Genomic DNA, 26,544 nt, shown 5'->3' on the forward strand with positions numbered 1-26,544 from the left:
CCCAGTGATGCTTTCACTTTTGCCTTTCAAACAAGATATTATATTTTGGGCCAGAGTACTCCAGCATGGCTACATCATTCAGACAGATCTATGTGTGTGTATGTGTAAGTGTGCGTGCATCTGTGCATGTTTGTGTTTTGTTTCTATTAATAATGTTTCATAACAATTTATAGTCTTTTATTAACCTGGTATTTTATTTTTTTCTGCTGCAGGACTTTTTACCAGTTTGAAGCTGCGTGGGATAGCTCCATGCATAACTCTTTGCTCCTGAATCGCGTTACCCCTTACAGAGAAAAAATCTACATGACCCTCTCTGCTTATATTGAGGCAAGACATATCAGCGCCTTCATAATGCTCTCTGTGCAATTGTCAGATCCACATTGGCATCTGCAAGGCTAGGTTTCAAAATTTGTATGATGCCAAGCATAACCTCATGATCCAAGTCCACCCTTTTCTATATGCATATAACCAGGAATATAGAATGATTTGAGATAGTGTTTAATACTTTGTTATCAATGATATTCAGCCTTGGCTGATGTTGAGAAAGCTACTGAGGCCAGGTCAGATTAGGAACTTTATGAAAATGAAGCATGTGGGTTGGATTCAATATTCTCTCCATAACCCCATAAAAAAGACAATAACAAATCAACTTTTGTAGGAATACAAGAAAATTACACAGGTATATAAATGAATCACCAGTTTAAGTTTGTTTTTTTTTAAAAAAAATCACTGTATATGTGAAAGAGAGACAGAGCCTGGGGTCAGAGTCAAGAGAGGAATTAACCTGGAGTTGTTACATTCCCACAAACAATCCAAGTCCCGTCTCTCTTGAATTCAGTTAACTCTTATCTAGACAGTTTAGTACTGTCCATTAGTAGACTAAAAACATGTGTATAAATCAACGTAACTGGAGCTTAATGTATGGTCCTGATTCTTCAGGCCTGAGAGTATAATAAGATTATGCTTTCATTTCAGATGGAGAACTGCACCCAACCTGCTGTCATCACCAAAGATTTTTGTATGGTCTTTTACTCCAGAGATGCCAAACTCCCAGCTTCTCGATCAATCCGCAATCTTTTTGGAAGTGGAAGCCTTCGAGCCTCGGAAAGGTAAAAAAGGCCAGAAGGCAAGCACATCTTATTAGGATAAAGAATATACTCCTGATCAACTGACATGGAAGTTGTAGGTGTATTTCTTCGTAGACATTAACTATGTTATGTTCACTGACTTAACTTAGGGCTGTTAGGCTCCATATAAAACTTTCAGCTTAACATTAAAATTCCCCCAAAAAACAGAGTTCGGTCCTCTCATCTTGAAAGATGAGGTGGAGTAAAATGATTCCTTGAATGTACCATATTCGTAAGAATGGTGTATCTTCTGTTATCTTGTTCTGTTTTTCACTTTCTGCTATAGTAACCGTGTGACTGGGGTCTATGAGCTCAGCCTCTGCCGAGTTGCTGATGCTGGCAGTCCAGGTAAAAAGTTTTGTCTTTATGAAAGGGTCTCCATGAGATTTTGGGCTTATACTTAAACAAGAGGGATATAGCTTTAGAAGGCAAGACTTAATTGTTGCTATAACTTACAAAATATGAATGTGTTGCACATGCTTATAGAACACAGCTATGCTGAATAAAGATTTCCTCTGTAGGTATGCAAAGGAGAAGAAGGCGTGTGTTGGACACCTCTGTGGCCTACGTACGAGGAGAAGAGAATTTAGCTGGGTGGCGACCCCGTAGTGATAGTCTCATCTTGGATCATCAGTGGGAACTGGAAAAACTGAGTCTTCTACAAGAAGTAAGTCTCTAGCCTGAGGGGCCTGACAACTGTCTGTTTCACATCAACTTAGTCCTGCCCAACTAATGGGCCAGGTGGCAAGAGTAGATTGATGTAGAGTAAAATACTTAAAATTCTCTTCTCCATCCTGGATGCCCTCTAGATGTATGGATTCTAATTTCCACAATTCTCCACCTGGCATGGCCATTTCTAATAATGGAAGGTATCAATCGCAAACTCGCCTTTCTTTCCATAGGTTGAGAAAACAAGACATTATCTGCTCTTGCGTGAGAAGCTGGAGACAACTCAGCGCATAGGTCTGGATTCCTTGTCCTCAAGCTCCAGTGAAGATTCTGATTCCCGTAGCACATCATATGTCTCATCTCCAATCTCTGCAGATGGTACCCCAGAAGGGAGGCCTTTGCCTCTTGATATTCCTAGTGAGAGACAGAAAGAACTTGCAGTCAAGGTATAGAATACAGAAAGTGCCTATCTGCTGGGATGGGGCTGGAAAAGTTGGCTTCATATTTTCTTTAAGTCTAGGATCCAATGGGTATTTTTGTACCTGCATTCTGAAGGCATCTAAATATTCTCTGCAAGTTCCAGTAGTATTTTTTTCTGAAAGTAACAAGTCATTTCTGAGTGAAGAAATAACATTTCTTATCAGGAAAGCTTTCTCAGAAAAGAGCATTTCCTTAATTTGAAGGCCCATTGAGAATATCTGTAGATTCCTACAATACAGGTACATGATGGTAATTTCCAGCAGCAATAGTTTTTATCAACAGTTCTAAATACTTGTGTTGTGCTGTTACAAAAATAATTCCTTTCCCCCACTTCTTCGAAATGTTGAACATTTGATTGGAGTCCTTGTTAATGTTTGCTGTTCTGGCAGACAGAAAGGCAGGAAGACTGTCTTTCATAGGAATGAAAGTTATCCAGACTTGTTCAGCTACAGGTAGAGCTCACTTAATTACTTGCCGAATGGTTTAATGACCATTCAAAGTTTTGACAGTCTTGACTGTCTCAGAAAGAGTGCTTGACAACCTGTAAAGCCCTTTTGATTGTTGTAAAACGAAAGGCTGCCCCAACCCCTATGGTCATGTGAGGCACTTGTCATCTTACATTTACAACTAGTTGCAGCATCCCATGTTCATGTGACTATGATTTGCCCTTTTTTTTGCCATTTTCTGATGGAAAATGGCAAAAGATGCCCATTGGAGATGCTGGATTTGCCTAATGACCACATGGTTTACTTAATGACAGTGGTGAATCACTTTATGTTTGTTATAAATGCAAAATCAAGTCAGGTAGTGTGGCGATCCTGTAACACAGGGGTGTCCAAACTTGGGAACTTTAAGACTGCTGGCTGGGGAATTCTGGGAGTTGAAGTCCACAAGTCTTAAAGTTCCCAAATTTGGACACCCCTGCTCTAACACCACCCAATTGTGATGGTAAATAGAGAATTACCTATATATTTAATTTTTTGTTCTTGTCAGAATCAAAACTCATTTTTCTTTCTCCATTTTTTTTGCAGTGCTTGCGCCTTCTTACACACACTTTTAACAGAGAGTACAGCCATAGCCATGTGTGTGTCAGTGCAAGTGAGAGCAAGGTAAAATAGCTTCTGTGCTTTCATATCTATTTATTAGTCTTATTATCCCCCAGATTTTAAAACCTAATCCATTTCAGAATTGATTCCCAGAGTACCGAATAAAGCTAATACAGTTAGCTTGGAATACATTGGATTTTGGGGCAAAAAAGGAGACTAATCTATATACAGTAAAATGTCAAATTCTGATAATTGTGAAATGATGGAATCCCACCAGATCTGAAATGTTCTCATCTTGAACTTCTACTTTGTGTTGCGGAACAAATTGCAAGTTGTCCTAGAGGGCTTATTCTAACTTCATTCTGATGTCCTAAACTTTTGTCTTTTACTGCATGTACTCCCTTTAGAACAGGGGTGTCAAACTCCCCTTGGGACTTGACACTCAATTTCATTGAGGGCCGCATCAGGGTTGTGTTTGACCTTGGGGGATCAGCGGGGGCATGGCCAGGGTGGGCGTACCAGCTCAATGTCACTTGTGTCAGGGGTGCCTGTAGTGGCCTGAGCGTTCAGCTAACAAAAAGGGGGCCTGAGCTCCATTTTCGGCTGTGACTGCCTCCTGCAACCCTCTACCAGTGAAAATGGAGCTCAGGAGGGCTGCCCACAGCCCTCCCGAGCTCCATTTTTGCTGGCAGAGGTACTGTAGGCCAGTCCTTCGCTATTTCCAGGGCAGCCCCGCAGACCAGATCTAAGGATCCCACAGGTCAGATCTGGCCCCGGGCCTTGAGTTTGACACCCCTGCTTTAGAAGAATAAATGTTAACTGAGAATAATTTGTAGACATTAGGGTGCTTTTTTTTCTGAGAAGGTCCTGAATATATAGTTGCAAAAGTGCTGAAGCATGCAACCAAGATTTGGAGATATTTGTTTCCAGACAAGCATGTCCAGTGACAGGTTCTTTTTATATCCAGCTATCTGAAATGTCAGTGACTCTGCTGAGAGACCCCTCCATGTCAGGCCTTGATAGCGCAACTTTGACCCCCTCCTCAACCTGTCCATCCCTGATCGAAGGCCATTATAGTGCTACAGAAGCCAGGTAAGAAAGCTGGCAAGGCTAGAAATGTCTGGGTTGTTTATGTATCAAAGGTACATTGTTTTACTATGAAAAATAAAGACCATTGGTCAAAATGTAATTGAAGTTGTAAACCTGCTTTTTCTCTGCAGAACTCTCCAGCTCCCTTCCAGAGTAGAAAGTCCTGAAATTGAGCTCACCATCGAAGGAGAGAAGAAGAAATCTCCTGTTTGTGGGCCTGAGGATGAGAAGGAAACCCAGCGCCTATTGGTTCCTGATATTCAAGAGATTCGGGTCAGGTAAAAACTATGGGCAAGTGGAACAATTAGCAACTTGGCCAAAACTGTGAATTTTATTCCAATCATTATGAGATGGACCAGATTATCAGAGGAATCCTCTCATTCCAATTATATTGACCCATCCCAACCGTCAGTCTCCCAGATGTGCCAGCGACCACAAAATTGCTCCATAGGGTTGATTGTTGAGCACACACTGTGATGTTTGTATGTAATTACTAAATGGGATGCCAATGTGTCTCCTCTACAGCCCTATTGTCTCCAGAAAAGGCTACCTACACTTTCTGGAACCCCATACAAATGGGTGGGTGAAGCGCTATGTGGTGGTGAGACGCCCCTATGTGTACATCTACAACAACGACAAAGATTCTGTGGAGAGAGCAGTCCTCAATCTCTCATCAGCTCAGGTGGAATACAGTGAAGACCAGCAGGCAATGCTAAAAGTAAGAGCAAACGTTGTTCAAATAAGTGTCCCCACAACAGGTTGCTTTCTTTACTCTCTTTTCTAGGAAATACTATAGCAAGGCTGTTTTTGACATCACTGTAAATAGGAACTAGGTTTAAGGCAGAAAATCACTATGGCCAAGATGTTTATTAAGACTATCAGATAAACATACCGTTAAAGTGATAATAATCACTTTAAGAGCCAGTTTGAAGGTAGGAGACTGTGAGTTGTAATCCTGCCTTAGCCATGAAAGCTGATTGGATGACCTTTGGCTAGGCATTCTTTTAGTCCAGGGGTGTCCAAACTTGGGAACTTTAAGACTTGTGGACTTCAACTCCCAGAATTCCCCAGCTGGCTGGGGAATTCTGGGAGTTGAAGTCCACAAGTCTTAAAGTTCCCAAGTTTGGACACCCCTGTTTTAGTCCCATCACAGGGTAGTAGTTGTGGGGAAAATAAGAGGAGGAGGTGTGTTGGATATGTTCGCAGCCTTAAGTTATTTATAAAAGTTATATTTATAATAAATATATCAATAAATAATTTGATGAATGGATTTTTGGGGATTAGAACAAATAACAAAACCTATCCTGATTAATGTAGGTTGCAAGGTCCATATTAGCAAAATGTGCAGCAAATATTTCAAGACCAGGATTGTTGCAATATAGATTGTTAAGACTGCATGCAAGGAAAATAAGGTTCACATGGCTTGATTTCTGTAACTTGTAGTCATTATAGTTGCAGTCACTATGTACAATATTTTTCGGAGTATAAGATGCACCAAGGTTTTGAAGAGGCAAATTAAAGAAACCTCTGCAAACCTCCCCAAAACGGCCGTTTTTCCCGCAAAAATGGGCCCGTTTTTTTCCAAAAAAAGAGCATGAATAGCCCTTAGGAGGCTTGTAGAGTGCTCCTGGGGAGATGGGGGGACCAAAAATGAGCAAAAATTTGCCTCTTTTTTGCTCATTTCTGCCCTCCCCAGCCCCCAGGAGCTCTCTGAAAGCCTCCTAAAAGCTATGCATGGCCATTTTGGTGAAGGGGGCAGGGTTTCGGGAGGCAAAAAAATGCTGTGTTCAGTGTGTAAGACGCACCCAGATTTTCAGCCTCTTTTTTGAGGTAAAAAGGTGCATCTTATAGTCCGAAAAATACGGTAGTAATCTTGTTCTTCTATGAATGATCTAACTAACAACTTTTTACTTGGTTTAGACCCCAAACACTTTTGCAGTGTGCACCGAACATCGTGGAATTCTGCTACAAGCAAGCAATGATAAGGACATGCATGATTGGCTGTACGCATTTAACCCTCTCCTGGCTGGATCAATAAGGTAACTAAATGCCTTAAAGGACTCCTCTTTAGAATGACTTTCCAAAAATGTCTTCTTTGTCTTGCACAAACAGCTCCCATTAAACTTGCTGGATAGCTGGTATAAAATTATGGAAGAAACTAATTGAAAAAGGCTCTTCTAGAAGAAGAGTAAACTGGTTCATTTATACTACTGTTACAGATGTGCAATCTCTGATTCAGTTGAGATTCCTGCACCTGGATGGAAGTTTGAAGCGTAAATCCTCTTTTTTACTCTCAAACCTTTACATTTGTTCTATCTTGGCTTTTCCAACAGATCCAAATTGTCAAGACGAACAACAACCCAGGCAAGAATTTAACTTAAAAGAGCTGCCCATCTCAAATAATCCAGAAAAGTGAAATAATGGGTGCTGTTGGAAGATCCCCATCTGAAAATTGGAATTTTCCTGTCATTCATCTCCTCAGATGCCTGTGCCACAGAGTGATCCATCATGAGTTACAGCTTCATTGGGCAAATTCATTTCCCTTGTGTAATTTTAAAAGGGTAGTATTCCTTGGAATTCCTGCACATAAGTGATCTTCCACTCTTCTCTTTATTGGATGGCTTATGACTACTAACAAAGCAAGAGCATTTTTCTTTCCTTCTGTTTTTTTTTAAATTCCTAAATCAATTGTTCAATTTAAAGAGATAGGAATTTGCAAGAGTGAACGTGAATGCTATTTAAAGAGATAAAATTGATAGAATTATGTGCTGCTAATTCATTACTTACCGTTGACATTTTACAAATTACTTGATAGAAAAAGACTAGTATGAGATTATATTTATAAAGTATTTATTTCTATTTACTTCACTGAAAATAATATGCATTCTGTTAATCATGTGTTTTGGGGTCTCTCCTAACTTACGCATATTCCTGATGCTGGACTGCATTTTTGGTAAAGGAAGAGATACCCAAAGGAGCCAGGGTGATGATGCAAGAAGAATCCATTTCTGTTTTATGTGGCTATCTTTATTTTCTTTTCAAGCTGCGTTTGTTTTCTGGACATTCCTTTCCAGTTTGTTTAATTAACAACACTCTCCCCCTCCTTGCCCACTCCCCTCCACTAATACACAGTTTTTGTTTTTTAAATGCTGTGACTGAAGGCAAAGGAACAGCAACAGAAAATGGAGGAAGCAGGGTTTTCCCCCCTTTCTGCTGCTTTTTTTCTTGTAGGGTGGCTTACATTTTTCCGTTTGGATAAAATGAAGCTGTAAATATATACAAGAGCATAAGAAGTGACCCGCTGGATTGGACCAGTGGCCAATCTAGTGTAGCAGCTTGTTCTCACAGTGGCCAACCAACTGCACAAGGAACTCCACTAGTCTCCCAGGAGATGGCCTTCAGAGGCAGTCACCCTGCTATAAAGGCTAATAGCTACCAATCCCTACTGTTTCTATGAATTGGTCCAACCCTTTTATGAAACCAGTCAACCTGGTAGCCAGCACCACATATTCCAAGCAGAATAATTTGTGAAGGAAAAGTTTAAGCAGGTTCTCCTCCCAAGTATTCTTTTGCTCCCAGAATATTGCTTTTCATTAATTAAAAAAGAGCCCATGAAGAGGGAAGAAGTATAGCAAGCGCTGACCTTGGCTTAATAACAGCTGGCACTGAACATGTGCTGTTCCTAAAAAGAAAACGCTGGTGAGAGAGCTGCTTAATCCTTCTCCTGTTGCCAAATATTATTCATGGCATGGAACAGTTTTTCTCTACCCTACTGCCCTCTCACTGAGTTAGGGCTGTAGTTCCCAGATTTCCCTGTCAACATGGTCAAAGTAGCTCTACATGCGTGGAAGATACCAGATGAAAGAAAGCTAGCAGGACTGGGAGAAGTTGAAATGCTTCTCATTAGCGATGCCGTAGATACTATTTAACTATGGTATAATATAGCCATTTGAAAGAGTATGGCTGCACTCTTTGAGAAGGAAGGGTGGACAGAAGGTGACATACGCAGTGCAAACTCAAGAGATGGTGTCTAGTCTTCCCACAGCAAAGAAAGAACTACTATGTGTTGGTTGCACTTAAAACTGATTGTCTGAAAAAGATAGTTTGTTGTTTTCTTTTCTGAGAAAAGTAGATTTAGAGAATTCAGTGGGAATATAGCAAAGATGAAAGGGATCTTTATGCAGGAAAGGATATGCCTTTCTGTCACTATAGGAAGTGAAGCTGTTAAAAATCTCCTTCAAAATATACTTGTTATCTCACTGCTTTTTTTCTTTTTCAAGTGTTAGAATTCCAAGTGGAATGGACCAATTGGAAAATGAAGCTGACCAAAGCATAGACACTGAAAAATAAATCAATCCCTAGCACTAAATACTTGAGGAAGATATTTTCATTTTTATTAAATTTTTAGAGTAATCTTAAAAGCAAAAGTGTTTTATCTCAAGAGTTCTTGTTTTTGGTGGTTTTTTTTAATAAAATGGGTATCTATGTAAGCCAAACTTTGGCAAGCCTCTGAAGATCCCCAGCCCTTCTAATGTATGTTCTTAGGAATGTGGCATATTTCACTAATAGTGAATCTTGATTTGCACAGCATGGATACACTTTGGTTTCACTGTCTCCCACTTTTTTGTTGCATCCATTGGTCCTCTGTGTGATGCCCCAGATGAAAGTTTGTTTAAGGATGTACTGTTTGAATTTCATGTGCATGTGATGTGAGATGTGTGAACATAAAGGCAAGAATGTCACAATCCCTTCGGCATAGATTCAGTGGATTGGCAAAAGTGTCCCAGAGGTACAAAAATACAGATTTCAGCAGGAATAACTCCAGAATCCTTTTATAATGTAGTCTCTGGCTGGAAAATACTTTCTGGGTTCACACATTATCAAGCCAATTGCTTCTTTTTAGTTTACATTGTTGTGTGAATCCAGAAAATGTGGATCGTTGATGTTTTATGATTTGGTGTGTTGTATAAAATTAGTTAACTGTGATTTACTCTGTAAACCATGACTTAATGGTGTTTGAACACAGCCACTATATAATTGTGAGATTTTCTACATATTTTCTTCTGATTAACTCTCTTAAGATAGCATTTCTTTCCTTCAAGAAACTCCATTCTTAAACATCTATAGGACATAGCCTAGTAGATTCAATCTCTTATTGATCTGGGGTCAAAATTGAGAATCATGGACCACTCCAGACATTGCTGAACTGCAGCTACTAGCTGCTGCCTGAAGCATAGATAATGATGAAAGATGTTGGAAGCTGTAGTTCAGCAAATCTATGAGGAATCCAGGTTTCCATTCTTTTACCTAATGTAAACACTTGTCTTGCTCTTTTAAGAATTATTCTTAGCACTAGTTCTTAATTCTGATCAGTCAAACACAGGTTTTGGTGTTTGGGACAACTGTTTGGGCAGAATGTGTTACCCTAATTTAAATGCAGAAGAAAGGTATTTTACTGCCCAATCAGTGAGAAGATTTAAGAGATTGTCAAGTGACACTTTTATTTACTTTAATCTTCATTATTTACTCTTTGTGTTTGCAAAATAGCAAAGAATTATAATCATGACTTTAAAAACAGCCTTGATGGGCAATTTTATTCATTTCAGTTTTCCAGCCTGAAGCTGCTTCCAGACAATGTGTTTACAGTAAAATTGTGTGTCTTGTTCATTCACATTTAATGAGGAATTAACACCCAAAAGTCATCCTCCAACAACCCTTGTGTTTTTCTAGTGGTGCTCCTGCCTTTTTTTAAACTGAAGAAAATAACACTTTAGGGAAAGGAATAAATAAGCAGTAACATCTATTTGAAGCTGTGCTGGCTGGGAAAACTATCTAAATTAGGACCATTAGAAAGACTTGTCACCGAGGTAGGAGATTGACATTTGGGAATGCCTTTCATTTTTGTATTGCTTGCCATGAATTTCTCACTGCAAGGCAAGGCCAATTTGTCTTTTATAGTGCAGTTCCTTTTCTCAAAATGTTTTGCTGTTTAACCTTTCTTATTCATTTAGTTGTTCTTAAAAAATACCCAAGGCAGATTAATGCATGTTTGATTTAAAACAATAGTTTCCAGTATTTTCTTTTACGCAGATACATTATCAGCAGAGGCGGTAGCTGGTTCAGGCGAACTGGTAGTGCCCCCCCCCCCCCCCGGCTAGCGCATATGCGGAATGAACACACGCTCACAAAATGCGCATGGACAGGGCGAACCTATGGTAAACTTCTGTGAAACCCACCTCTGATTACCAGCAACTGTTTTGGGTAGCACCATATTAGTCAAGGACTAGCATTGTAATGCTTGTGGGCACCAGAAGACATGACTCTTATAACATCCAGAACTTATATCATCCAAAACACTTCAAAATTAAATGTTTTTCTTTTTTTTAAAAAAATGGCTGAAATCATACTATGAAGCTTGGGGTAAATGTGCCAAAATTTGGTTAACTAATTAACCTTCTGCTATTAGATTTGGATAATTTTTATTTTGGTACCCATGCCAAGTATCACCTAACATTCTCTAAGCTACAGATTGGGAGCCATGTATCTCTAAAGCAACTCTGCTCTTGGTTATTTCCATTTGCAACAACTTTTCAAAGGAAGCGGGGGGGTTATTTGTTCCCTCTCAAAAGGAAGTTTTATTAACATCTATGACATAGGATTTAGTTATTTAATTAGATGATTTTGCATACTTTGCTATATATTTAAATAGTTGCATTAGAGCATTTTTGTAGCAAATAATTGAATTTAAAAAAAAATCCCATACTGATCCTGAGATGATGATGATGATTGATGATAAAGATAGATGATAGATAGACAGACAAGATAGATAAGTAAATGATCAATGAATGGCACTATATATCATCCTAATTCTGGAAGCATGCTAAATCTAAATATTAAATTATCTTATGGAAATTCTATTTTTCATTTAATGGTGATTCTTGCTTTCTTATTAATATGTGGCCTATCACCCACCAAACTAATTATTTAATTAGACCAAATAAAACCTAATTTGTAAGCAGCAAATGAGCTCTATTGAAATTTAGGTTTCCTAAAATCTCTAGCTGCTGGAAGCCAATTTGAGGAAAGCATCTGAACTTGGGCATACTTTCTCTGAGAAACAACCACACTTTGTACAACCTGCAAATGATTTCTAGTTAGCAAGTCTCACAATGTCCAATGGGGCTTTCTCCTGGGTAAGTGTGCAAAAGGCTGCAGGCTTAGTCATCTTAAAGTAATGCACTCTTTTAAATAAAGGAGAAACTTACAGAAGTTAGGGAAGTTTGTTCTTTTTGAATATATACTCTGTATCAAAACTTCCCTAAGTGGCACCTTCTGTGAATACTGTATTGCACTATAGAGCCGATATTATTCCCACCCAGCACAGTTCATGAGATGCAAAAATCAAAAGGATCAGAATGATGTCCTTATTATTGGGATAAAATCAGGTAACTGAAAAGTTTAGTTCCTTGTACAAATCAGAAATTATCAGATATTTCATTATAATAACAATGAATGAAGTAGTTATGTCAGTATTCTTGCTTGTATATATTTAGCTCTTCAAATTAAGCAGTCAATAAATATGTATTATCAACTGCACTGGAACTGAAAAAGAAAAAATGCTCGAGTGGATTGTGGATGGTTAATAGTGGACATGCCTTAGGTCAGCCAACCTGAAGAGCATGTCCTTCTATGGTGTGATAGTTGGGTCAAAGCTTGATCTCATGCTTTATGTCATGTTTCTTGGGCCAGCAAACCTACAAAGTACATGAGAGTTTTGAGTTGAGATCAAAGGCTTGACCCAAAGCCCTTAGATCAGGAGAAATATTTTGATCAGAATGCAAAAATAGATAAAAATGAGTTGGTGATTTCTGATCTCAGCAAATTGACTGTAACTTATCATATATCAAGCAAGATGCAGCTTTCTGCTAGAGTGAATATTCTCAAATGATTGTTATTTATAATGGGGGAGTAAAGACCTAATTACTAGCACATCATTTTTCTTGACTTCTATGTGACTGAGGGTGCTGCTTCATTCATTGCTGAAAAAAATCAAGCTGCTAATTGAAATAGATGAATCTATGTTGATTTACTGTAATCCTTTGTTTGAATGGACATTTTTTAAATGTTTTTGCAAAGTATTTAGTTCTAGTAACAAAAATGCCTTTGTTGAAAATAAAATTACTATTTCTTTTCCCCCTACTATGTTAATATTTTGGGAGTCTTATCAATAGGAAACTTCTTAACATGAAATGCAAAAGGGTAAATTTTCAACTCTGCTCTTTCTCATAGTCCCACACCCTGGGTGGCAATCTCAAGAGGAAAATTAGTTATTATAACATGATGAAATAGAACAACACTATGGTATTGTAATAACTCACACATTTCCATAAAATATACACGTTAGAGGTTGATTTTTATTTACTGGGTGGCAGTTTTGTTTCTTCACCTGCACGCACTAAATTAAGGGAGACATTTATCCCATACAGAAGTTCTTACTATCACCTTCCAGTAGATTAATCCAGCATGATAGACTTGAATATTATCATAAGGCAACAGAAATGAAAGGAACATAATTAGCCAATAACAACAAATACCATAAGGAATTTGCATACCTCTGGTAACCTGCGGCTGTAACACAAGACATTTAACTGTTTAATATACGTACTATTACTGTCTCTTTTTCTGGCGTGTATTCAATTACATATACAGTGCAGAGGGTTTCTAACATTCATAAGCTGAGATTCAGTATCAAGATCTTTCTGTATAATAACAAAGGTTATAGTTATTTTAATTTTTCTTATTTTGCCTGTGCTTCCATTATCCCGTTTGTCTACATGAGTTCTTCCTGTGATGCCATCTCCAAATGCTGGGAGACTATTTCTCTTGCTTTGTACAGTATATATGTGATTGCTGTGGGAACACTCTTTACCACTGTATAAATAACAATACTGAAGTAATGAGTCTAGTTTTCTTGATGTCTTAAATTATGAGTGTTGGAAATTAGGGTCTTAAACTGTTTGTGTACACTTCAGGCACTGTTCAGTTAAAGAAATAAATGTGGCATTTATGCAAAGGCTAGGCTGTGTTTTTGACTGTTTTCTTAATCAAAAGTGCTATATCATAAAAATTATTTGAACGCCAGAAGTAACCAGAAATAAACATATGCTGCAAAATAATCCCTTCAATTTATAAGAAAAAACTTCATGGAATGGGTAACACTGTGTTCAAATGATACAGTAAATCATACTGTGGTTTGAAATAATATGCTGTCCAAAGCATGAATAGTCTAGATTGTGGCCATCTCTTCAAACTGACATAATTGATTCAGATTACATAATTGATTATGCCTCTATATATAATCTGAATTTGGTTTGGTTAATTCTTTGTTTCTCCAATCCTCAATTCTAGCAGCAGAGGCAAAAATCCATTCCTGCAGCAGCATTTCTGCAAGTTCTTTTTCAGTTTCCATCTTCAGCCACACAGGCTGTCCTCCCCTGCCATATGATAGGGTTGAGGAAATGTTAGTTTTCCTTTAGTTGAGCTAAAGAACCTATTGCAACTAGGTGCACTACACACAGAAAAGTGCTGGATACAGATAGTTTGGTACAGACTGGAAGTAATCTATGATTTCCATAAATTTCTCCTAACCGTTTTAAGAGTTCATCATCACATCCTAGCACCAACAATCTGTATGTAATGTAATTAAAATGCTGAAATAGAATTACACCTTAATAAAAGTGTTGCCCAAATTATGTCTAAGTAAACATTTTAAAAAATCTTAGCAAATGGTTTCCAGCGGTGGTCTGGTCCCCTGCCTTGTTCTCTCAACTTGCTGCTCTCAGTCGCCCATGCTTCACTACTGTCACTTAGTTAAAATTATGGTTATGGCATCTCGGCTGGAAAAACCTGAAAATGCACGAAACTGCTTTTAGGATTTCTGCAGTCCAAAGGTGGACACTCTGGCTATTAAACGACGGTGCTTGCTTGTTTAAGTTAAAGGGCAAACTTGGCGAGGCGACAGACATCATCATCTGCTGTGAAACCTCTATTACAGGGGTGTCCAAACTTGGGGACTTTAAGACTTGTGGACTTCAAGTCCCAGAATTCGCCAGCCAGCCATGCTGGCTGGGGAATTCTGGGACTTGAAGTCCCAAGTCTTAAAGTTCCCAAGTTTGGGCACCCCTGCTCTATTACTACAACCGACCAGCCATGAGTCAATGGAGGGCTACTCGTTCTGCTCCGCCCCGCAGGAAGCTCACGCTACTCGGGCAGCAGCTGTGACACCTTCGAGTTTTTAATCTATGGATTATATCCAGCTATAACCTAATCCTTGGGGCATAGAGAGCGGCGGCCGTGAGCCTTCAGACGTAACAAGACCATCCACCTTCGGAGCTACGGGGGACTACAAGCGGTGGGCTACGAACGCCAGAAGCTGCAGCGCCTCCCCAAGTGGAAGAAGGCCGAGCTCTGGCGGGAACCACATCACCGAAGACATCCCACGGCGGAGCCCTGCTCAGGTTTTCTTCCAGGGGAAAGCCCTGGAAGAAGATCGCCCAGGAACCGCCCCCGGAAGTAGCGAGAACGGCTGGGCCACCCCCGCCATCCTTTGTTGAGGGCCACAGAGATAAGACCTGAAAAACAAATTGAGATGCGTCTTCGGACTCAGGCCCTTCCGGCCACTTGAACGCGCCCTCTCGCTGGTTTTTAACCTCCCCAAGATTGCCGCGACCACGCCCCTTTTTGCCAACCATGGCCTTGAGGGCCTGAGCGCGAAGGGCGGCGCTTGAGTCACCCTGACGCCAATGATTGACAGCTAGACCGGCCTTTGCGCGAGAGGGAGGTGGGGTGGAGGAGGGAACGGCTCGCGCTGGCCGGTGCCGCTGCAGCCTCGTTAGGGCTGGATGGATCTGTTCGGGGATCTTCCGGAGCCAACTCCTCCGGCAGTGGCAGCAGTAGGTGAGTGGCGGCTCCCTTTTGGGACTCGGGCGCTCATGTTGGAGGAGGAGCGGGGCCCAGTCTGCAATGAACAGGCGAACTGGGACAGCTTCCTTCTCCCAGGAGGGAAGGTATTTGCCTTGCTGCAGCTTCCCCGCGTGGCCTTTACACGCTCTCGCCCCCTTCCCGAGGGAGCAGGAGAGACTCTCTAGGACCCTAGGAGGCTTGTGACGTTCGAGTACGGAACTGTAATGCTTCGAATTAAGACTGCCAAGCGCGAGTCAACGCGCATGCGCCTGTGACCCCACTGGGAAATCCACGCGCCTCTTATTGACACTCGGGGGTGACCTCTGGCGGGCGCAGGTAACACCTGAATAGCCCAGGTGGCTTCTAATAGCCAGACCCTGAGGAACAGCCGTTCCCACCAGTGTTATAGCTGGTGAGGCAATTAACTGATGATAGGATTGCTCTTGCCATAACAACAACAACAACAATTTATTATAATAATAAGTATATTTTAAGAAGGTACTTGGTTGATACCTAGGACGCTGGCAGCAATCCGTATCAACCATTAGCACCTGTCAATGGTATTTGTGATGCATTTTTGAATGTTCAGTTGGCTGAGTTTCATGTTTAATGAATAAAGTATATTATAATAATAATTTTTGAAGTTGTAAAAAATAATGTGTGGAAAACTGGACACCCACTAAAGGACAACAAAGAGGGCCGAAAAGTGTTCACTATTTGGTGTTGCCCAAGTCATATTTTTGAATACCGTATGTTAATAGATTACTCTATAATTTGGTTTGATTTGGTTTTGTTTAGAGAAAGAGGGACAGAAAGGATCTCTGCTTTTTGATGATCTTCCTTCAATCAGCAACAGTGATTTGGGTATGATTCTTGTTTGCATCTTGTGTTACTTTGAATTCTCTTGCTTTCACAAGCTAGTTGAGTCCTTGTGCAAAGTTCCCCTTAGAAGGTGTGGGAATTCAGTAGATTTATCCCAATGACCAGGAATTTGCACACTTGTTCCCCTGGCTGCTAGGAAAAAATACAGCAATGGCTCTATGGGGTTTTTCTGTTGACTATTTCCAACTTTTTCACTTGCTTTATTCTCTATGGACTTCTTGTTTGCATCATATTGGTGCAAAGAGGCATTTGACCCAGTCCTTTTAACTTTTTACATTTTTAGAAGCTTCACTTTGCTGTCCTTAAGCAAGACTCCATTCTGTTGTGCATTTAGATTTAACTAAGATTATTCTCCAGCAATGGAACTATAAATAAAAGGAAGACTGGTAGTAGAAAAGCAAAAGCTGAATCTTAGGTTCTGTGTTCTCCATTCTTTTGTTTGATTTTATCCTTGTGCCGTAATTAAATAGCTAACATACAGAAGTACTAGTCATAACTACTCCATAGTTATTTAACTCTGAAGCTTTTTCTTAAAGGGAATATTTTTAGATGGAAATAGATATATAAATAGGTAGGTATTTTTTAGAAATATATATTGTTATGGGAAAGCCATTGGTTGCTGGAGTAATACATATTTTGCAAGAAGATCCCAGTTTCATTTCCTGGGGTGGTAAGTAGGAGAGCTCCTCCTTACATCCGATATTATTACCAATACTGCTTGATATATCAGATATTTCCTTTTGAAACAAAATTTCTAAATACACTGCCAAATTTAATTTAATTTTTAAGAAATTTTACTATAATTTAAATTAGCAATTTATACTTCTAGTTATTTTTATTGCTCAATGACCAAAATAAATTTCTGTCCACCCCTAGTTATACCTCTTTTTATAAGCTACATTTTAACATGGATAATGAAAGTAATCTTTTCCATATCTATTTAAAAGTATTTTTTGTAAAGCCTGCTTCTAAGTAAGTATAGGATTGCAGTCCTAGTGCTTTCTCATTTTATGAATTGAATTTAGTGCCATATGTAAAATGGATAAAATGTTAAGTAGCTGTTAAACTTGACAGAGTTTTTTTGTAGATGAAACTGCTCAAAAGTCTACTTACTGTGAGATCTGACTACGGTTGTGTATTTCCTTATTTGGTTGGGTTTTTTTAGGAGCAGGAGGCTCTTTGCTATTTGATGACCTCCCACCTGCTAGCAGTGGCAACCCAGGTGAGCCATGACTAGATTTATTTTGCTATTTATTACACTGCTCTAATAGAGTTACACTTGAGCGTTACCTGTTTAAGTACCTGTGGTTTACATTAAATGCACACAGGTAATATGTCTAAAATAATATTAGAAGAAAGGGTAAAATGTCTCTGTGATTTTCCATTTTTTTCAGATTAGAGAATATCTATGCTGTTCATGTTTTTGTTATGATACTAATCAAGTACTTGAATAGGGTGAGATTACTACTCTGCTGTTGCTGAGGCCACAAATATCTTCACAAATTCACCTGAGATCAATATTTGTGGAGAAACAGCAATCAGAGAATGGGTTCAGCATGTTCCCTGATGTAGTTGGTCCAAATTCATCTTCTAAAGCAGCTGTTCTTTTATTTTATTGACCTGCATTTTCATGTAGGCCTTTTTACTTCAATTTTAAGTATCAAAATTTGTGACAGTCTTGGTTTTTTATTTCAAAATATTAAAGCCAATCTAAGCTAAAGGAAAAACCCCAAGCACAATTAGGTGACAGAATAATAGTAGTGTACAATATGGTAGCATATGCCATTTGGGGCACATCAAAGTATGCCCACAGAACACTGCTGCTATTTGAGTTGAACTGGCTCACAGTAGGCTTTCTAAGTGAGGTTCAAGATGCTGGCTTCCACCTAGCACAGGGCCAGTGGTGGGTTCCGGCTGGTATGCCCTGGTACGGGTGTACTGGTGCCTGCTGGAAGCCACAGGCACCCTTCCGGTACAGTACTGCGGAGGGCCCACTCGTCCACCCGCTCACCTTTATTTGAGCTGACTGGGGCATTTTCGCACGTGCGCGTAGCGTACGGCACCTGCGCGATGCTCCGCCGAGCAGCTGGAGCATCGCAGGTCAGTGGTGCGCATGTGTGCGCAGTGCACGTAGTGGACTCCTGGCCCCGTAGCAGCGTGCTGGTTGTGACGGGATCAGGAACCCACCACTGCACAGGGCCCAAGTTTCCTATTGGCCCTGTTAGTCCTTTGGAAAACTTAAATATGCATTTTTTTCCCTCTGGCATTCAGTTTTTAGTGGAGCCCAATTAACTTACTGGTATTTTATGTGTGCTGTGAACCGGTTTGCAAGGCATCTCTTTCTTTTAATTATGTATAGCCTTGTGGCTTTTACATTGTGTTTTATGAACTGATTTTATTAATTGTGCAAAATTCTTTGACTAAGATGGGTGGCCATATAAAGTCTATAACTAACTAAATAACAAAATTTTGTTTTTCAGCTTCTCATCCCATTGAGCAAGTTTCTCTTCCTGTGAGCTATGGGAAGGGGGAAAAGAGGAAGTCCACTGAAGGAGAGAAGAATGGGAGTGAAGAACTTGTGGAAAAGAAAGTTTGTAAAGGTTTTCAGACACTCTGAAGCCAAATATTTTGTTCTATTTTAGTGCTGCTTTAAATAATGAAAAAGTGAAAATGTTTTCTTAAGATGATTTTGCTTGTAGCCACTCATAGGAATGGGAGGAATACATAGATGAAATCCTTCTTGAGTATTTCTACCTTAGATGAATTTGTGTTTCTCCCCCCCTTAAGGGAACCAATGCAAATCCTTTTTTCACTTAATAATTACAATCGTGCTGCTGTCATATATTTTGGTTGCATTTCTTCACAGAACTCAGGACAGTCAGCATCAAGTATTACCATTTTTCTCACAGCTGCCACTTTTAAAGTTCTTACGTTTAAAAAATGAAGCATACAGATTGCTTTTTAACCTGCTTGGATTCTGTTTGCAAAAACAATATAATGCATAATTAAGATTAGTTACCTAATGTAATTAGTACAAATTTGAAGGCTATCCCAAATTGTTCACTGTGCCACATATACTTTTTTTTGTGTTGCCAAATTTATATTACTTTGTACAACATGACTTAATTGCTCCTGTATTGTGCACATCCTAGTGTCATCTTGCACAGAGCATTTGTTACATCATGACTTGCTGACTATCTAAATTATTGACTCAGTACATGATTTATAAGTTACAATGAATAGGTCCAAACATCAAACTTAAATGTAGTGTGAGAAGCCTGTCCATATTTATCCTCTTAGTAATGCAGGGAGCATCATAGCTACACTTGCCCCAGGTTAGATATAGAAATCCAAACATGGTCTCTGAATTTTTTTACCTGAATTATAATGTGATGACAATTGGATAAGCTTTTCTTAGCATCATCCACATGTTCACATTTTCAGTCACAGGTACCATACAGGAACTATTTACAATTTCCCTATGGATTATAATGAAGAGGTTGTTAGAATTCTGGTCCTTAATTTTGCTAGCTGACTGTAGTTCTTTTACACAGGAAACATGCTGAATGATTAAATATGGGTGCATCTTTGCTCTGTTTTTCTTTAGATTCTGCAGGTATTCTTGGTTTGAAGGGTTATGTAGCAGAGAGGAAAGGTGAGCGAGAAGAGATGCAAGATGCCCATGTTATTTTGAATGACATCACAGAAGAGTGCAATCCTTTGTCTTTTCAAATGTGAGTTACATAGTTACTTTTTGATTGGATCTTTGTGTTTTCCTTCTGTTTAGCCCAGGATGGCTTATCTGAATGGTACTGTGAACTGGTTGATTTTGTTTTAACCTTCTTTAATGCTATAATGATGCAAAAAGTATATGTTATTTTAAATGTCACTGATTTTAGGAAGCCTGACTAAAAAGAGAATCCAAGACATCTAAAAAATATGTCATTCACTCTGTAAGGTTCTCATTTTAAAATTTTAATTATTGCAGAATAAAATGACAAAAATTGTTACCCAAAGAAATGATTGGGATGAAAATAAAACATTAACTTCCCCAAAACTGAATTAAAATATTGATAAGTAATTATGTATATACAATATATGTATTTGCTCTTTTTAAATAGACCTATTTTTATTTTATATTTTGAGTTTCTAGTTTATTCCAGACGAACATTTCTATTTAATTATTTACATCTTTAGCATGATCTTCTTTTATTTTTCACATTAACCAGGAAAGAAAAGATTCTTCCCACATGGAACATAATGTTAAACCTGTGCATAAAGTAATTTCACATCACAGTCTTCATGTGTATATATAAGGATTTGATAATAGCAATGCAATATTATTTAATATGCACTTATATCTAAATATAGCATAAATAAAACAAATACAACACAATATAAACTAATATCAGCAAAAAACAGTAATCAATAATAAAATACCTAAATATCAGCACATCATCTTCATCTTTGCTAAATAGATTTCTTTATTGGCCAAGTGTGATTGGACACACAAAGAATTTGTCTTGAGTGCATAAGCTCTCCATGTATATATAAACAGCAAGTAATAGGTCATAGATCCATAAAGCATAGTTACAATTATTAATCATAAATTACAAATTACATAAATTACAAACAACAATTGATAAATCATAAGAAACCAATAGGAGAAGTTAGTAGGAAAGATGAGAAATGATGAGAAATGAGACTGCTGTAGGAATTAAGTGTTCAATAGAGTGATGGCACGGTGGAAATCCGGTTGTTTTGGCATACAATGCTCTATAGTGGCGTCTTGAGGGGAGAAGTTGAAATAGATAGTGTCCAGGATGTGAGGTGTCTGTAGATATTTCTCATCCCTCTTTCTGGTTCTTTCAGCATACAGATCCTCAATGGAATGCAGACTGTTTGCTATTGGTTTTTTTCTGCAGCCCTAACTATCTGTTGAAGCAAAGAAACCTTCCTACATAAAGATCCTGGGAAAACAAATATTTTTTTTCAAACTTCTAAAGATCAGATTCCAAACTATTGATCAAAAGGAGCATCTGTATATTTGCATTGAGAACAAGAAAAAAATCCTGTAGGAGTGAAAGTATAGAATTTTCTTGTACAGGTAGTGGAATCTTTTCATAGCTGAACTGTTAAGGGAAGTTTTGGAATTGAAAAATGTGAAACAGATCACTTGCTTTTCTGAGACTAAGAAACATTCCCATGTGTAGGTTGCACGAAAGATTATTTTTTTCCTGGATCTCATCTTACAATTTCTACAGCTCTGTTGATGAATACAAATGTAGTATCATGGCCAATTTGAGAGAGAGAACAGTCTGTATCCGTATTTTGTTTTTAGAACTCGTGTCTCATATTTTGCTGTTTTTGATGGCCACGGAGGAGTTAGAGCTTCAACATACGCTGCACAGAATCTGCATCAAAACCTAATCAGAAAATTTCCTAAAGGTCAGAAAATATGGTGGTATTCTTTGAGTTCTACTTCTGTTGAGAGCCACATACTGACTTGAATCTGTTAATAGGATATTCTTATATACTATCCTTGAGAAGATACACCCTGATTTAAGAGAGTGAGATAATTAAAGAGTATCAAGCAGTATCTGAAGGATAATTTGGGTAAAACTGAATCTAAATCATTAATCTGATTTGTAGATTTTCTTAATCCCATAGTCATGCAGGATTAAGCAAAATAATCTTCCTTTCATTGTGAATGCTGAATTTTCTGTTTTCTCTGAGAAAACAGGCTGAGTGTCAATTCTGGAGTGGGTGGTGCCAATTCTTTCTAATATTTTATCGGTTAACCTCCAGATGAGGTGTCTAATTGTTCCCTTTGAATCTATAAAACAGGAGAGGTACCCAGTGTGGAGAAAGCAATAAGGAGATGCATTTTGGATACTTTCAAACATACAGATGAGGAATTTCTCAAACAAGCTTCCAGCCAGTACGTATATACTTTATCAGGGATATAATATGTCAAGGTTTTTGAAGTTGAACCTCTGTAGAAAGTTGGAGGGGATGCAACTTTATATTTTTTTTCTTCTATCAATCAGTTTCCGTATATGGAAAGGTAGCCATTTGAGAAGAAGAATATCTGATATTTGTTTGCTACTTTTAGAACTTGGATAGGAGAGGAACGTATTCCACCATGCATTCTGGAATGTTGCACTTGAACTATACCAGCAAGGCTGTATTATATGTGTGGGGTTCCATAGGGCCGAGCATTTCCATCTTTGTAATGGGGGACTTGATATCTTGTAAGAATCACTTTGTGTAGTTGGACTCATCTTTGTTTTGCCCCCAATTTCTGAAATCTGCAGGAAACCTGCTTGGAAAGACGGTTCCACAGCAACCTGTGTGCTGGTGATTGATAATATTTTGTACATTGCCAACCTTGGCGACAGTAGAGTAAGTCTCACTGAAAATTGTGGATCCAGACTATATGTGTTTTATAGTATTAAATAAGGGCAATTGTTTTGTTTCAGTGATAAGATGTTATAGTAGCTATCCTTTAGTTCAGTTACTGTTTTGCAGTTTCTTTACCAAAGGACCAGGAGACTGACACAGGCTCTTCTTATACTGGTAGTAAGGACCTTGTAGTAGCTGGGTGATTTTGAAGAGAGGTATTCTTAGTGACCTATTGTTGATGATGTCTCTTTTTTTAAAAAAAAACTTTTTCTTGAAGATGGGTGTAGGTAAGGACTGAATGCTCAGAATGTTGGCAATCTTACCCTGATCTCAGTGTTTTTTGGTTGGGTTGTTGTGGGTGGGGTTTTTTTTTTTTTTGGCTTATTTTTCTAAAAAGATTGTTCCAGCTTCATTTGAGGGGGTTGGCAGTGCTGCTTTGAGGACAATGGGGGCTTTGTTCCCCAGATGTCATTCGTTAAGGACTACAGTACAGTGTGCTGCTTAGATCTTGCTAGCAGAGACTTTATGCTTATAGCCCTTGCACTTGCTTACAAGAGTTGTTTTGTCAATACAGGCAATTCTTTGCCGTTACAATGAAGAGACTCAGAAGCACACAGCTTTGAGTCTTAGTAAAGAACATAACCCAACTCAGTATGATGAGCGGATGAGGATCCAAAAGGCTGGAGGCAATGTCAGGTAACAAACAGGAAGCAACACAGGTGAAATGAAGGGAAGGAATAGTTGCCAAAAAATTCAGCAACTTCTTGGGGAATTTATGTGGCACAGAGCTTAAAATGATGTTGCAAATTTGGTGTTGCAAATCGAGGTTGAAAGCCCTCTGGATCTCACTGGCTGATTTAGGGACACTCTCTATTCAATTTTCCTTTCGTTATGGGAATAATGGGTATTACATACATACATGCACAAACTCCATATAAACTGTGATGTGACAAATATATTTTAATTGGTATTTAACATAACGTTGAGGTTCTAACAAACATTTCATAAAAAGCTAAAACAGGATTTCCCATCTTGATCCCCATCAGATGTATTGGATTGCCAATACTCGCTATTTTAGACGATGCCGCTATTGATTTCATTATATGATAAGAGTAACAATGTCATGTAATACAGAGGACTTCCAGATAATTGTTTAGTGAAACTAATGATGAGTATTGATTTCTGTTTTTAAATATAAAGAAAATATTTGTATGTCCCTTTTAGTCACATTCTAAAATTAGAGATTGAAGCTGCAAAAGGAATTGTATCAGCCATTTGTGAACTCTGTAGACAAATTGAAAGATTCTGGTTTTTTGACCCACTTAGTCTCTAGATAGTCTTGACCTACAACTGCCATCACCCTGGATTAGAGACTATGTTTGGTAGAGGTTATGGGTGTTGTAAACCAGAGTTTCTGTGGATCTGCAGTTCAGAATTGCAATCCATATCTCAGGGTTCCAAGCAACATACCCGTAGCAAAATGACTGAGGCCATTTTGAGACTTCCGCGCTGACACCATAATTTAAGGACTTAATTTAGTGACATAATTATAAATCCAGCACCCTCCTTTCTGCTTAGGGAAGGGCGTGTTCTGGGTGTCCTGGAGGTCTCCCGCTCCATTGGAGATGGACAATACAAGCGATTTGGGGTTATCTCTGTGCCAGATGTCAAACGCTGTCAACTTACACACAATGACAGGTAAAACTGAAAACAATACCCAGGTAAGGAAATATATGCGATGATTTTTCCTAAGTTTCAAAAGTATAAGTACATGCTTTTTTGTTTTGTATTGGGTACATCTTACTGTCAGTTACTTTTGCAGATTTATCCTATTGGCCTGTGATGGTCTCTTTAAAGTCTTTTCACCAGAAGAAGCTGTGAACTTCATCATGTGTTGTTTGGAGGTGAGAGGAGGAGGGTTGTGTTGAGAAATCAAGAAGAGGATGGTAAAAAAAGAAATTACATGTGATTGGATTGGATTGGATTGGATTTATTGGATTTATATGCCGCCCTTCTCCCAAGGACTCAGGGCGGCATACAGCATTAAAAAACACATAGTACAAAAGTTAAAAGGAAATTAGAAACAGTCCAAAAAACAAACCCAATTTATATAACACTCACACTTTAAAAATTAAATAAAATTAACAGGCCAGGCCGGCTTGCTGGAAAAGCCAACTTTTTAGGGCGCGTCGGAAGGACCGGAGGTCAGGGATTATGCGAAGCTCCGGGGGCAGCTCATTCCAGAGGGAAGGCGCTCCCACAGAGAAGGCTCTCCCCCTGGGGGTCACCAGCTGACACTGTCTGGCCGACGGCACCCTGAGGAGGCCAACCCTGTGGGATCGTACTGGACTGTGGGAGGCTATTGGTGGCAGTAGGTGGTCTCGCAGGTACCCTGGGCCTAAGCCATGGAGCGCTTTAAAGGTCATAATTAATACCTTGAAATTATTTATTTCAATTGGGCTTGTTCCTCTTTTCCACTTATTGTTTTGTCATTTCATTGCTGAACTTTTTATTACTGTTTGCTAAAATGATTGTTGCAAACAATGTTTGAGAAGCAGCTGAGCTCTTTTGTTCTTTTCTGTTTTCTACTCTGGGTCGTATCCTTCCTTTCAACTTCAGAACCAACTTTGATTATCCCATCAAGTGACAAGATTATTGCCCAAATGTTGCTTTTTGTCTCAGATTAGGAATCCAAGATACCCGTTTATTTTGCCCCAACAGCATGGCCCTCTAATAAACAGGGCAGCAGTACTGAGGCTGCAGTGTTGGTGATTTTGCTTCCTGTTTAAATGCAGAAAAGGTATACAGGAGCATGCCCATTATGTGAGGTTATTTTTTGTGGGAAAATAAAGAGGCTTTAAAACTAATACATGTAATATTTTATGGACTTCAATCCATTCTGATGTATTGCCTTGTAAAGTCAAGGCAAGTTACTGTTTTTTTTTATTTGTTTCAGCAAATGAGGTTATCTTTTTTTTAAAAAAAGGACTGTTCTGTTGAGAATATGCAGATAACTATGTTCAAGCCTAAGTTATTACCTCTGGACCGGGAGGTATGATGAAGATTCAAGATGTCAGATGAGACATGACATAAAATTATCTCATTAGAGTGAAAGGAAATTACCCTGACTTGTATGATCTACTTCTCAACAGGATAAAACTCTTCCCACAAGAGATGCCAAATCTTCCACTGATGCAAAGTATGAAGCAGCCTGCAACAGGCTGGCCAACAAAGCAGTGCAGCGAGGATCAGCAGATAATGTCACTGTCATGGTGGTCCGGATTGAACAATGATGGGACAAATACCTGCAAGGAAGATGCATAACAGCATGCAACAAATGTAATAGAACAAAATAGTGTGTTTGTGAAATGTGCGCGTGTGTAGAATCTTATGGATTTCCCCCCATATGCTTATTTGTAAATAAAAGGATTTTTTATAAGCATTCAGGTCAATTCATTGTTTCATAAATTCTAAATACTTGGGTCTTCTGTTTTCCTCCTTGAATGGACTACAGGCAGTAGTCTTTAACAAAATTTCCCTGCAGGTAGTTATATTGTTTGCTGTCTTACAAGATGCTTTAGGTTCCAGTATATCCCACTTTAAAAAAGACATGAACAAAGGGCACAGTTGTATTTTATTGGCAACTTGTTTTAACTGAGCATGGGTTCTAATCCCATATATTGTATAGTCATCTGAACTTTTGATCCAAGCTGCATGGATACTACCTCAAGTAGTATTTATATAGCTATATGCAAAATAGACAAAATTTCCGGCTAGAGCTAGAAAGTGAGGTTAGATTAGATTTTAAATGCATGGAGTAGTGGACTATGGCATTGTTAGATTCTTTAGGCTGAAGTCTTGAAGAAAAGTATATCAGAATAAGT

At 38.8% G+C, this 26,544-nt stretch overlaps 3 protein-coding genes across 11 annotated transcripts in view; 2 read left to right on the top strand and 1 right to left on the bottom strand.

The window, feature by feature from the left end:
• Positions 1–13,487, top strand: part of KIF1A (kinesin family member 1A) — a 106,887-nt gene extending 93,400 nt beyond the window's left edge. For all 7 annotated transcript variants that reach the window (XM_081955630.1, XM_081955634.1, XM_081955633.1 and 4 more), the window contains 11 exons: positions 213–327; positions 976–1,109; positions 1,414–1,475; positions 1,649–1,794; positions 2,030–2,242; positions 3,308–3,385; positions 4,290–4,414; positions 4,543–4,689; positions 4,937–5,129; positions 6,332–6,450; positions 6,745–13,487. In XM_081955630.1, coding sequence (XP_081811756.1) covers positions 213–327; positions 976–1,109; positions 1,414–1,475; positions 1,649–1,794; positions 2,030–2,242; positions 3,308–3,385; positions 4,290–4,414; positions 4,543–4,689; positions 4,937–5,129; positions 6,332–6,450; positions 6,745–6,787 — 1,375 coding nt within the window. In that variant the 3' untranslated portion in view covers positions 6,788–13,487. The remainder of the gene's footprint in view (positions 1–212; positions 328–975; positions 1,110–1,413; positions 1,476–1,648; positions 1,795–2,029; positions 2,243–3,307; positions 3,386–4,289; positions 4,415–4,542; positions 4,690–4,936; positions 5,130–6,331; positions 6,451–6,744) is intronic.
• Positions 3,162–26,544, bottom strand: part of SCLY (selenocysteine lyase) — a 121,923-nt gene continuing 98,540 nt past the window's right edge. Inside the window, exon 14 of the transcript XR_014175585.1 lies at positions 3,162–3,200. The gene's annotated coding sequence lies outside the window, so the exon portion shown is untranslated. The remainder of the gene's footprint in view (positions 3,201–26,544) is intronic.
• Positions 14,767–26,102, top strand: ILKAP (ILK associated serine/threonine phosphatase). Of its 3 annotated transcripts, none has more exons than XR_014175652.1 (12): positions 14,767–15,367; positions 16,172–16,237; positions 17,421–17,477; positions 18,736–18,855; positions 19,863–19,989; positions 21,597–21,703; positions 22,103–22,196; positions 22,573–22,660; positions 23,235–23,356; positions 24,239–24,381; positions 24,483–24,564; positions 25,813–25,855. XR_014175652.1 is itself a non-coding variant. In XM_081956423.1 (12 exons), exons 1-12 carry the CDS (start codon positions 15,313–15,315, stop codon positions 25,951–25,953), a joined length of 1,179 nt encoding a protein of 392 aa, XP_081812549.1. In that variant the 5' UTR covers positions 14,772–15,312; the 3' UTR covers positions 25,954–26,102. The 3 variants fall into 3 exon arrangements, 2 of the variants coding, with proteins under 2 accessions (XP_081812549.1, XP_081812550.1); XM_081956423.1 differs by having other exon boundaries at positions 14,772–15,367; positions 24,239–24,358; positions 25,813–26,102; XM_081956424.1 differs by lacking the exon at positions 14,767–15,367 and adding an exon at positions 15,678–15,709 and having other exon boundaries at positions 18,736–18,841; positions 24,239–24,358; positions 25,813–26,102.

The sequence above is a fragment of the Natrix helvetica genome (assembly GCF_964273705.1).
Source record: "Natrix helvetica genome assembly, chromosome: 5".
NCBI lineage: Eukaryota > Metazoa > Chordata > Lepidosauria > Squamata > Natricidae > Natrix > Natrix helvetica.